Source organism: Heterodontus francisci, chromosome 3, assembly GCF_036365525.1.
Source record: "Heterodontus francisci isolate sHetFra1 chromosome 3, sHetFra1.hap1, whole genome shotgun sequence".
In the NCBI taxonomy this organism is placed as follows: domain Eukaryota; kingdom Metazoa; phylum Chordata; class Chondrichthyes; order Heterodontiformes; family Heterodontidae; genus Heterodontus; species Heterodontus francisci.
This window is the reverse complement of record NC_090373.1, coordinates 94,851,248-94,864,028: the sequence shown is the minus strand read 5'-3', so window position 1 is coordinate 94,864,028 and position 12,781 is coordinate 94,851,248. Positions and strand designations below refer to the sequence as shown.

Here is a 12,781-nt window from a genome sequence, read left to right as displayed (position 1 = left end):
CCTTCTTCGTGTGTGAGCCTAAAAGTGTCAGCAATCATGTGAGACATCGGCACTGTGCTCAATCCTGCTCTCACCCATTGATAATAGGGATTGCTGCAAAGCAGTCACAAGCAGGAGACCAACACTTTTTTGTTTGCTGGCTTGGGCTTTGAGGCCACTTGTAGCACCCTAACCATCAGCTACCTCAGTACAGACTTGGAATCTCATTTGGACCATCCTGATTTGTGCGGCTCAACAAATTGAGGCATAAAAATAACTTCTATGCACACTTCTCCATTCAGCCATTTTCCAGTAAATTACCATCCCTGTTCTGTTAAAACATCTAAAAATTTGCATACATTTGGTTTTAATGAATATATTTTCTCTTAATCAGGGACAGTAGTTGATATGAAAACTGTTGGGAATTGTGATTCAAGAGGAGAATTTTCTCACCAGCCTGTACTCCAGAATCTTCTAACTTAATTCTGTAACACACAGGTTGATGAAACAACTGTAGGGGAATCAGACTGGCTCTATGGTACTGTACGAGGAAAATCTGGTTGGTTCCCAGTAAACTATGTGGAGAAGATGACAGAGAGTGAAGCTCCTTTAACCCCCAAACGTGCTTTATTGCCACCCTCAAAGCCTGCTTCAGCTACCTCAACATCCCCTGGGTTTGTCTTTTTGTTGTTCAATTTAAAATACTAATGTTCACTTGAATTGTAGCTTCCAAGTTCTATAATAACGCAATTGCAATTTGAGTCATTATAATTTATTAGTAGTATTCGTGCTATCTTCCTGTGTGAAGCATTGTTTTCAGAAAAATTTTCATTGAAATTTGCAACCTAGTTTAGTCTAAATATCAGTGCTGCTTAGTGTTTTGTTTTGGCATCTTTTTGGGTGGTTTACCCTAGGTAATTAATAAATTAATCTGGCAGTTGTGTCCTAACTCCTGTACCTTCAACGATGTTTATCCTTGCCTTTCCTAATGTACCCCAGGAAACAAACAGCAAACCTTGTTTCAAAACGAAACCAAAATACTGTGGATGCTGGAAATTTGATATAAAGAGAGAAAATGTTGGAAATACTCAGCAGGTCAGGCAGCATCTGTAGAGAGAGAAACAGAGTTAACATTTCAGGTCAATGACATTTCATCAGAACTGGGAAAAGTTAAAAATGCAATAGCTTTTAAGCAAGTGAAAGTGGGAAGTGTAAAAAAAAAAGAACAAAAGGGAAGGTGATTTGGTGGTGCAGGCCAAAGGGAGTGGTAATGGGACAAGTGAAAAAACAAAAGATGTGTCTAGAGGAGGTGCGATGGCAGAATGATGAACAGCTGCCATCCGAAAGCAAAAACAAGAGAAAAATGAAAGTAAAACCAAAACCTGTGAAGAAAAAGGAAGAAAAATGACAGCAGAGATTACAGTCTGAAATTGTTAACTCAGTGTTGAGTCTGGAAGATTGGAGTGCCCAATTAAAAGATGAGGTGCCGTTCCTCGAATTTACATTGCGTTTCATTGGAACACTGCAGGAGGCCGAGGGCAGAAAGGTCGGTGTGAGAGAAAGGTGAAGAATTAAAAGGAAGCTTGTGGTCATGCTTGTGGACGGAACAGAGGTGTTCCGCAAAGCAATCACCCAATCTGCGAATGGTCTGCCCAGTGTGGAGCAGGCAAAATTGTGAGCTGCATATACAGAATGCTAAATTGAAAGAAGTACACGTAACTCGCTGTTTCACTTGGAAAGAGTGTTTGGGGCCTTGGATGGTGAGGAGAGAGAACAGGTGCTGCATCTTCTGTGCTTGCATGGAAAGGTGCCATGGGAAAGAGAAGGGTTGTTGGGGTGAATGAGGAGTGGGCCAGGGTGTCATGGAGGGAGTGGCCCCTTCAGAATGCTGAAAGGAGAGAGGAGGGGAAAATATGTTTGGTGGTGGCATCACTCTAGGGGTGGTGGAGATGGCGGCGGATGATCCGTTGAATACGGAGACTGATCAGGTGGAGGGTGAAGACAAGGGAATCCGGATCATGGTTCTGGGAGGGAGGAGAAGGGGTGAGAGCAGAGGTATGGGAAATGGGACAGACACTGTCAACCATGGTGGGGCAGAATCTTTGGTTAAGAAAAAAGGAAAACATATCAGAAGCGCTGAAGGTGGAAGGTTGCATCATCAGAAACAGATGTGACAGAGAAACTGGGAGAATGGAATGGAGTCCTTAAAGGAAGGAAATGTAGTCGAGGCAGCTGTGGGAGTCAGTGGGTTTATAGTGAATATTCGTTAATAGTCTATCCTCAGAAATGGAGACAGATAAATCGAGGAAGGGAAGGGGAGAGTCAGAGATGGACCGTGTGGAGGTGAGTGAAGGATGGAAATTGGACGCAAAGTCGATTGAAGTTTTGCAGTTCAGGGCAAGAGCACGAAATGGCGCTGTTGCAGTCAGCAATGTACTGGAAAAACAGGTGAGGGTGGGGGCCGAAGTAGGATTCCACATGTCCCACCAAAAGGTACGCATAACGAGGACCCATGCGGGTGCTCATGGCAAAACCTTTTATTTGGAGGAAGTGAGTGAAGTTAACGGAGAAGTTGTTCAATGAGAGAACAAGTTCAGCCAGGTGGAAGAGGGTGATGTTGGATGGAGACAGGTTTAGCCTTTGTTCAAGGAAGAAGCAGAGAGCCATCAGATGGTCCTGGTGTGGATGGAGGTATAGAGAGATTGGATGCCTATGAAGAGACGGTTAGGGCCAGGAAATTGCAAACTGTTAAAGTGAAGGAGGGCATCAGAAGAGTCTTGGATGGAGGTGGGAACACACTGCAAAGGGGAGAAAAAAGTAGAGTCGAGATTGGAAGAAATCATTTCTTTGGACAAGAACAGGCTGAAATGATAGGTCTACCAGGCAGTCCTGTTTGTGGATCTTGAGAAGGAGGTAGAAGTGGGTTGTTCATTTTTGGGGGACTATGACGTTGGAGGTTATGGAGGAAGATCTGCTGAGGAGATTAAGTCAGTAAAAGACCTGGAAATGGTGGCTTGATGTTCAGTGGTGGGGTCATTATCCAGGCGGAGGTGGGAGGAAGTGTCATAACCTTCCTCTTGACTAGATGAAATAATAAGATAGCAATACGAAGGATTCATTTTGCAAATAACTTTTAAATGCACACAGTCGGCTGAATTTAGTGCAGCCGTTTGGAGTAGGAATGGTGGTGTGGGAGGCCAGAGAATCGCATCAAAAGATTCCATCTGGAAATCTGGCGTCATGATGCTGGTCCTATCAGGAAAGCACCAAGGTGGCAATCACCCCGACGCAATGGGAATGTAATTTAAATTGTAGAGCTCTTGCTTTTGGTACTTTTGCATCTTATTTATCATAATTCAATGAGGAACTTGGAATTAAGTGGATGGCGGGTGGCCCTCACGTGCCTTCGGATTCCCAACTGTTAAAAACTGGCAGTGCCGAGGTGAGGCCTAGTGCCATGATGGGTAGGCAGTCATGACCAGTGCTGCATGTAGGATGCAAAGGCCATTGTCGACATACAGTGTTGTGTGCTTTGCAAGGGGGGTCGGGGTCTCTGTTGGGACTGCCAGCTGAGCAGGGTCTCGGGTAGTCTGCAAAGTGGGGGTGGGCTTGGTTTGCGTGGCTGTACCGGGTGGCCAAACTGTTGGGTGAGAGGGTTGGTTGCTCATGATGCTGGATAAGAGAGTTGGCTCTCAGCAAAGGTGGGCACTGAGGGCCATTAGGGAGTCATGTCAGGAGAAGTTGCAAAATCTCAGCCTCAAAGGAAGTGTTGTCTCTGCATCAACAGCGCTCTGGAGACCCACTGGCCGCCTGGCATGGGTCTCATATAGCCTGTCTTTTTGGACCCTATGGGGTGATACAGTGCCTCTAATGGAGGGAGATCAAGAAGGCAGCTGTGCAAGCCCGTGAAGCTTCACAACGAGATCAGCAGCAGTCTGCCATGCCAAGAAGGGCACACCTGCTCCAGAGTGTGTACCAGATTCGAATCACCTACCTCCAAATGTCCAAGCAGCATTGTCAGCAAAGACTACGCCTCTCCAGGGAGGCCGTCACTGACTTATGCGTCCTGCTGCAGGACGAGTTGCGACCTATGGGATTCGGGGGTTGCCCTAGGCCAGTGGTCCTGAAGATTACACTTCTCGATCATTCCAAGGATCAACGAGGGTCATATGTCGGGTCTCTTAGGCTGCAGCCCACCGTTGTATTAAGGAGATGACCAATACCCTGTTCAAGAGGGCTGGCAACTATGTGCGCTACCAGACCAACCCTGACAGTCAGCCCAAGAGGGCCATTGGGTTCGGGGCCATCGCAGGATTCCACCAGTTGCAAGGTGTGATAGATTGCACGCATGTGGCCATCAAGGCCTGCACGGACAAGCCAGCCACCTTCATCAAGAACTAGTCTGCGACCACCAAAGATTTCCTGGGAAGCAGCCAAGACGCCTAAATACTTCAGTCTCAGGTGCCACAGCTTTTCAGGCCCCCTGCTCGCCTTCAGGGATGGATTATCGGGGACAAGGGCTACTCATTGAAGACTTGGCTACTGCCGCAGAGGAGAGGCACAACACTTGCCATGGTTCAACTTGAACGACCATCAGTCTGGCCATTGGGGTGCTGAAGGTGAGATTCCGTGGCCTAGATCGATCCGGTGGAGTCCTGCAGTATTCCCCTACTAGTGTTTAGCGTACTGTGGTGGTCTGCTATTCTCTAGACAATCTAGCACAGCAGAGGAGGGAGGCATTGCCTAGTGATGACATGACTGAGCAACATTCCTGTACCAACGTGATCGTGTGGGTTTTCGCCGGGTGCTCCGGTTTCCTCCCACAGCCAAAGACTTGCAGGTGATAGGTAAATTGGCCATTGTAATTTGTCCATAGTGTAGGTAGGTGGTAGGGAATATGGGATTACTGTAGGGTTAGTATAAAAGGGTGGTTGTTGGTCGGCACAGACTCGGTGGGCCGAAGGGCCTGTTTCAGTGCTATATCTCTTTTAAAAAAAAAAACCAAGGAGGACGTGGAAGAGGGAGATGAGCAGGCAGCACTGGATGTTGAAGCCCTTGCACTAGAGGCCAGGCAGATTGAGCGATGGGCCAAGGAGGAAAGAGTCAATCTCATACTTACCTGCTTCCAGCCACCACGTTGGTCACTCATCTCAATGCATGTAGTCTATCACCTCCTTTCTATTTGTCTTCCATGCCTTGTACCCAGCTGAACCACATGCTAGTGCCCAGGGGAGATTGTTTTTAAATGAGGGCTGTACCTATATTGGCATCCACTAAGGAGGAAGGGCGAAGACAGCAGCCCACAATTAATGCACGATCGAGTAATCACTTTTACACAATGAAGGTTTATTCAATAACAAAAGAACTTTATATGATGCAGCACATGTCAAATTTCAAACACCCGTGAATCCCCAAGTGTCTCTAGGTGGTTTTCTATCTGTTTCCGAGTGCTTCACGAGGTGTGAACCCATCACTAGCAGCTGGGCTGGAAGCAGTCTTCTGATCAGGCTGCCCCTTAGCTTGGGATGATTTCGGTGGCCGTCCTCTGGCAGCCTGAGTCCTGGAGGGCGCTGACTGCCAGAGGGGTTCTCAGGAGTCATGGCTGCTGGAGCTGGGCTCATTGGCAGAGGGGTCGAGGAACTGCTGTCCACACTCCGAGTGCCCTGAGGGGAGCCCCTAGCTGTGGAAGTCAGCCTCTGCTTGTCCCTTTCAAGGCTTACTTGAACCTCTGTGCTTACCAGAGAAGGACAAATAGCTGGGGAAGACTCCAGATGCCTTGTCCTTCTTTTGCCTTGCCACTGCTGCCTGAAGCTTATGGCCAAGGCGATGGTGTGCAGGTCTGCATGCCGGTCTCTGTGAGGGTCGCCAACCTTTCGATGGAGGAGGCCATGCACTCACATGCCTGAGACATGGCAGAACTCATGGCATGGATGGGCTCCTCCAGATCCACTCACGGCTGTGCATTGCCTCTGGCATCTCTGCCTTACCCCTCTCTGCAACTCCAGCATGCCCTGTGCTGTCAACACCAGAGGCTTGTCATCAGCCCGGGGGCTCAGCATGGGCCTGTCTACCCACAGTCCTTCGACTATCAGAGGCCTCGGCCATCTCAACCTCAGCCAGCTGCTCGGACATGTGTGCGGTGCTCTCACCAGCTTGTGACCCTGATTCTACAACTGAGTGGAGCCAACTGAGGTGGAAGTATCTGCGCTGGTGAAAGGTGCAGGAGAGTCACGGGATGGTTCCTCCTCTGAAGTTGACTCCTATCCCCCTTCTGCTTGAGTCTCCTACGGACGCCGACCTGCATGAGAGAACGCAAACATATGTGGGTTCCAGAAGTGAACTGTATGTCAATGGAAGCCAATCCTCACTCTTGCGTGCAGAATCCAGTCTCTCCATCTCATATGGAGCGGCCGCCCCATGTCTCTGCCAATTCTAATGCCTCATCTTCAGCTGTGGAGAGGGGCTGAAGATCTGGCATGCCTCCACCAGTCTGGGCTGTCTCCCTCCTGTATGGGACCTCTTGTCCTGCAAGTGGAAAGAGGGAGATAGTCACACTTCACATAGAGATCAACATGATAGTTCTAGTAGTATCAGCCCCTCGTCCCCTACTGCGATATTAAAATATAACTCATGTTCCCATCTGCTGTCAGGGGAGTTAATGGGGATGAGCTGTGAAAAAAGGTGGCCCATGGCTGAGATGCAGCCATACATCTGTCAGGATGAGGTGATGCTATACCCCCTCTGCCATCGCTGTTATAGTGCTTCCCTCCCTTATCCCACTTCCTCCTGCATAGCCACTTGCAATCACGAACAAGGAGAAAGGTGTGGAGCACTCACCTTGGCAGAATGAAGGATATCATTGACCCCCTTGCGGCAATGTACCCATGTCCAGGGGGTGCGAGGGTGACCCCCACGGCTGCTGACTGCCTCAGCTATCTCCACCCAGGTTTGCTTGGTCAGGTCGGAGGACCTCTTCTTGCATTTGCTGGGGAAGAGGACCTCCCGCCTTTGCTTTGTTGCCTGGAGGAGTATCTGGAGGGAGGCATTGCTAAACCGTAGGGCCTGTGTCTTGCCTCTGCCATCCTGCGGGGTCCGCCTCTAGGGGGGTGGGGGTCCAGAGACACTGCAACGTGGGTCTCAGTTGTGACGAGCACGTGGCAAATCAGTCAAGGAAGCAGTGCAAACAGGGCTGGCAGTCCTTTAAATATGGCACCAGCATCTGCTCTGCCGCGTGATTGACAGGCCTCGCGCCTCCAGTATGCAAAGTAGCCACATGATTGCAGTGGGCCGGCCACCCATGTGACCAGCGGGAGCGGCGTCCACTTCAGGATCTGCTGCTTGGACTTGCAGCGGCCTATATTAAGTCCGATAATTCCCTTTCAAATAAGGAGTATCAAACTGACACGAACAGATTGTTCCTTTGAGATTTCACTCTATGACTGCTTTTATATTCTGCAGAAGTGATACTGGTTCTTTCTGGATTTTGAATATCTGCTATATGAAATCCGGAAAGGAGCTATCAGTCAAATACACACTGAATCGATGGGAGTAATTTTAACCCCCAAAATGGATTTGGCTCAGGTGGGAAGGTAAAATGTTAAAAATCTGAAACTGGGACCCAACCCACCTCAAACCTGCCCATTTCTGGTTTTAACAGAGGTGGGACAAGGAGAGAGACCAATCCATTCTCAGGAGGCAGGTCCATCATTGAAAGCTTTTCAGGAAACCTTTTCTATTTTTAACCCATGTTACCTAAGAACATAGGAAATAGGAGCTGGAATAGGCCATTCGCCCCCTCAAGTCTGCTCTGCCATTCAGTAAGACCATGACTGATCTACCTTAGTTACACCTTCCCACGCTATCCCCATATCTCTTGATTTCCTTAGTATCCAAAATCTCTCGGTCTTTAACTTGAATATACTCAAGAACTGAGCATCCACCGCTCTCTGCGGAAGAGGGTCCCAAAGATTTATAACCCTTCGAATGAAGAAGTTTCTCCTCATCTCAGTCCTAAATGGTTGACCCTAATTGTGAGACTGTGACCCGCTACTTCTAGACTCCCCAACCAGTGGAAGTATTGGAAATATTGGTCATGTTTCCTGGGGCTCAGGAAACCCAAAATGTAAAAGGAGGTGAGAAGAACCAGATCCATTAGTTAAGTTCATTTACAGCACTGCTTGCGGGCAGGGGTGTTTCGTTCAGGCTCAACAAGCTAACCCTTTTAAATACCTACTCCCCCCACCTCAGTAATCTCCCTCAACCCCACCCCCAATCTCTGATCTTCCACTCCCCCATAATCACCCCCGACTCTCCCAACCGTGTTGTACTCTGTTGTTAAAACTCCATGTCATTCAGGGGCCCTGACCATAGTTCCCACTCCAAAAGCCCACCGCAGTAAATATCGAGACCAATGAAGCTGCATTGTTTCAGTTTGGATCAAGCCTGTGATGGACGCAACTTGCCACATTGCATCAGCTTGGTACAGATTTCTGTCTTTGCTTGCTGTTAAACTCCATGAAATAGAATTTATTCAGAGGTTTCTCGGTCTACTGCTATAACTTACATACAAGATTGGTGGGAATCCTGGGGAAATTATTTAAATGTCCATTTCTGCTATTTCTCCAGGGTTTCTGCTGAAGTTATGGCAGCTATGTCTTTTGCTCAGGTTTAAAAGGACAGCCACTGATCCAGCACTAGACAAAAAGCTATGTCAGCTATTATTAGTTTATTAGGGTGCTTGATAAAAACAAGTGGTCTGAAATATTTTCTTGCTCAAATGTATTCTTCTCTTCAATGACAGAAAAGGTAGTGGATTTGAATAATGAAACTGTAAGAGATTCTTAATTGTAGGGCTGTGTTTTAACTGATATTTCTTACTTATTCATGATGAAAGATATATATTTGATAATTGTGATCTTGTTCTTGCAAATGCTCACTGACTGGATAACTCATTTTTCCATCTTTCTATAAAACTGTTTACTATTTTTGACACTAAAATAAGTACTTATAATATTGAAATAACCCAGGTACATTGTATGGAATACTGAAGTATGCCTGTTGCTACCTTAGTGCACAGTGGGTTATGGGAAGGCTTATTTTTAGTGCAGATTTCTGAACTGGACTAATAGCTCAGTTATGTATCCTGATCATTCTTATGGAAGGTATAGTTCCATGCCATATGAATTATTGTTAAATGCTCTATACTTTCTCAAGAATGCCAGTCTGAAGCAATAAAAAATCTGCTTCCTCTTTGCAATAGACCACATGCTCAAAGTAAAGCGGGCGATGAAGGGAATCTTCAGCCAAACCGAACCTTCTCCGGGATTAGTGCCAGTCCCATTTGGCAGAAATCTGCTTTTACTCCAACTCTTCCTCCTGATTCTGGGTCACCTATTTATGATCAGGTCTGTCTGTCCAGTACCTTATTACTATGCTGTGCAAGAGAATGATTTGTTTACTGTGATGTTCATGTGCACTTAAAATCTGCACAGGCTTCCTAATTACAAATATCTATTAATGCAGTGACATTGGATCTTATGGTACACTTACACTTAGAATGTGGCGATAAGAGTAACAAGATGGTACAACCCCACTGTTCAACCTTTCAACAATGACAACTTGCATTTATATGGTGCTTTTTAAGAAAATGTCCAAAGGTGATCAACGGGGGAGGTGGTGGTGTAGTAGTAGTAATGCCACTGGACAAGCAAACCAGAGGCCCAAGCAGCTGGTGAAATTTAAATTCAATTCTAATATCTGGAATTTTAAAAAAAAATGCTAGTCTCAGTAATAATGACCATGAAACCATTGACGATGGTCGTAAAAACCCATCTGGTTCACTAATGTCTTTTAGGGAAGGAAATTTGCTGTCCTTACCTGGTCTGGTCGACATATGACTCCAGACCCACAGCAATGTGATTGACTCTTAAATGCCCTCTGAAATGGCCTAGCAAGTGACTCAGTTGTACCAAACCGCTAGAGAAAAGTCTATAAGGAATGAAACCTGGCATCCACTTAGCACCGGAAACGACAACGGCACACCCAACCCTGTCGACCCTACAAAGTGCCACTTGCTAACATCTGGGGGCTTGTGCCAAAATTGGGAGAGCTGTCCTACAGACTAGTCAAGCAACAGCCTGACATTCATACTCACGGAATCATACCTTACAGACTATGTTCCAGACACCACCATCACCATCTTTGGGTATGTTCTGTCCAACAGCAGGTATGTCCCACCAGACGTAGCGGCACAATGATATACAGTTGGGAGGGAGTTGCCTTGGAAGTCCTCAACATTGACTTGGGACCCCATGAAGTCTCATGGCATCAGTTCAAACCTACTGAGCCCTCTCAGCTGATGAATCAGTGCTTCTCCATGTTGAACACCAATTGGAAGAAGCACTGAGGGTGGTAAGGACACAGAATGTACTCTGGGTGGGGTGCTTTGATGTCCATCACATGTCCATGTAGCACCACTACTGACTGAGCTGGCAGAGTTCTAAAGAACTTAGCTGCTAGACAGGGTCTGTGGCAGGTGGTGAGGGAGCCAACAAAAGGGAAAAACCTACTTGACCTCGTCATCACCAATCTGCCTGCTTCAGATGCATCTGTCCATGACCGTATTGGTTGGAGTGACCACCACACAGTCCTGTGGAGACAAAGTCCTGTCTTCATTTTGAGGATACCCCACATCGTGTTGTGTGGCACTACCAGCATGCTAAATGGGATAGATTTCGAACAGATCTAGCAACTCAAAACTGGGCATCCATGAGGCACTGCGAACCATCAGCAGCAGCAGACTTGTATTCAACCACAATCTGTGACCTCGAGGCCTGGCATATCCCCCACTCTACTATTAACATCAAGCTGGGGGATCAACTCTGGTTCAATGAAGAGCGCAGGAGGGCATGCCTGGAGCAGCACTAGGCATACCTGAAAATGAGGTGTCAATTTGGTGAAGCTACAGCAGAGGACTACATGCATGCAAAACAGCAGAAGCAGCATGTGATAAGAGCTAAGTGATCCCACAACCAACCGATCACATCTGCAGTACTCCCACATCCAGCCATGAATGGTGGTGGACAATTAAATAACTAACAGGAGGAGGAGGCTCCACAAATATCCCCATCTTAAATGGTGGGGGAGCCCAGCACATTGGTGCAAAAAACCAGGCTGAAGCATTTGCAGCCATCTTCAGCCTGAAGCGTCATGTGGCTGATCCATCTTGGCCTCCTCCTGTGGTCCCCAGCATCACAGATGCCAGTCTTCAGCCAATTCGATTCACGCCACATGATGTCAAGAAATGGCTGAAGGCACTGGATACAACAAAGGCTGTGGGTTCTGACAACATTCTAGCAATAGTACTGAAGACTTGTGCTCCAGAATTGGCTGCGCCCCTAGCCAAGCTGTTCCGGTACAGCTACAACACTGGCATCTACCTGACAATGTGGAAAATTGCCCAAGTATGTCCTGTACACAAAAAGCAGGACAGATCCAATCTGGTCAATTACTGCTCCATCAGTCTACTCTTGTTCATCAGTAAAGTAATGGAAGGTGTCGTCAACAGTGCTATCAAGCGGCACTTGCTCAGCAATAACCTGCTCAGTGATGCTCAGTTTGGGTTCTGCCAGGGCCACTCAGCTCCTGACCTCATTACAGCCTTTGTCCAAACAGGGACAAAAGAGCTGAACTCCGGAGGCGAGGTCAGAGTGACCTGATCTTGACATCAAAGTAGCATTTGACCAAGTATGGCCTAGCAAACTGAAGTCAATGGAAAACTTTCCACTGGTTTGAGCCATACCTAGCACAAAGTTATATGGTTGTTGGAGGTCAATCATCACAGTCCCAGGACATCACTGCAGAAGTTCCTCAGGTTTGTGTCCTAGGCTCAACCATCTTCAGCTGCTTCATCAATGACCTTCCCTCCATCATAAGGTCAGAAGTGGGGATGTTTGCTGTGGATTGCACAATGTTCACCAGTCCATGTCCAGCTTGGGCTGATATGTGGCAAGTTACATTCGCACCACACAAGTGCCAGGAAATGACCATCTCCCCTTGACATTCAGTGGCACTACCATCACTGAATCCCTCAATATCAACATCCTGAAGGTTACCATTGACCAGAAACTGAACTGGACCAACCATATAAGTACTGTGGCTACGAGCAGGTCAGAGGTTGGGAATTCTGTGGCGAGTAACTCACCTCCCCCAGGACAAAGCAGCCGCCTTGATTGACACCTCATCCACCACCTTCAACATTCACTCCCTTCACCATCGATGCACGGTGGCAGCAGTGTGTACTGTCTACAAGATACACTGCAGCAACTCACCAAGGCTCCTGTACCTTCTACACCTGCAACCTCTGCACCTGGAAGTACAAGGGCAGGAGATGCATGGGAACACCACCACCTGCAAGTTCCCCTCCAAGCCGCATGCAATCCTGACTTGGAACAATATCACCGTTCCTTCACTGTCGCTGGGTCAAATTCCTGGCACTCCCTTCCCAACAGCACTGTGGGTGTACCTGCACTACATGGACTGCAGCGGTTCAAGAAAGCAGCTCACCACCACCTTCTCAAAGGCAATTAGGAATGGGCAATAAATGCTGGCCTTGCTAGTGATGCCCACATCCCGTGAAAGAATAAAAAAAGGAACATTATCGAAAAAAATAGACATAGAGCCAAAGAATTATATATTAAGATGGGTGACTAAAAACAGATTTTATGGAGGGTCTTAAAGGAGGAGAGACAGGCAAAGAGGTTTAGGGAGGAAATTCCAGCGCCTAGGACCTGTATGTCACAAG

The 12,781-nt window shown here is 47.3% G+C and overlaps 1 protein-coding gene across 1 annotated transcript in view; it reads left to right on the top strand.

Moving 5' to 3' along the window:
- The window catches only part of LOC137358614 (intersectin-2-like), a 113,072-nt gene that overhangs the window by 16,016 nt on the left and 84,275 nt on the right, over positions 1-12,781 (top strand). The window contains exons 7-8 of the mRNA XM_068024686.1: positions 478-653; positions 9,239-9,383. Coding sequence (XP_067880787.1) covers positions 478-653; positions 9,239-9,383 — 321 coding nt within the window. The remainder of the gene's footprint in view (positions 1-477; positions 654-9,238; positions 9,384-12,781) is intronic.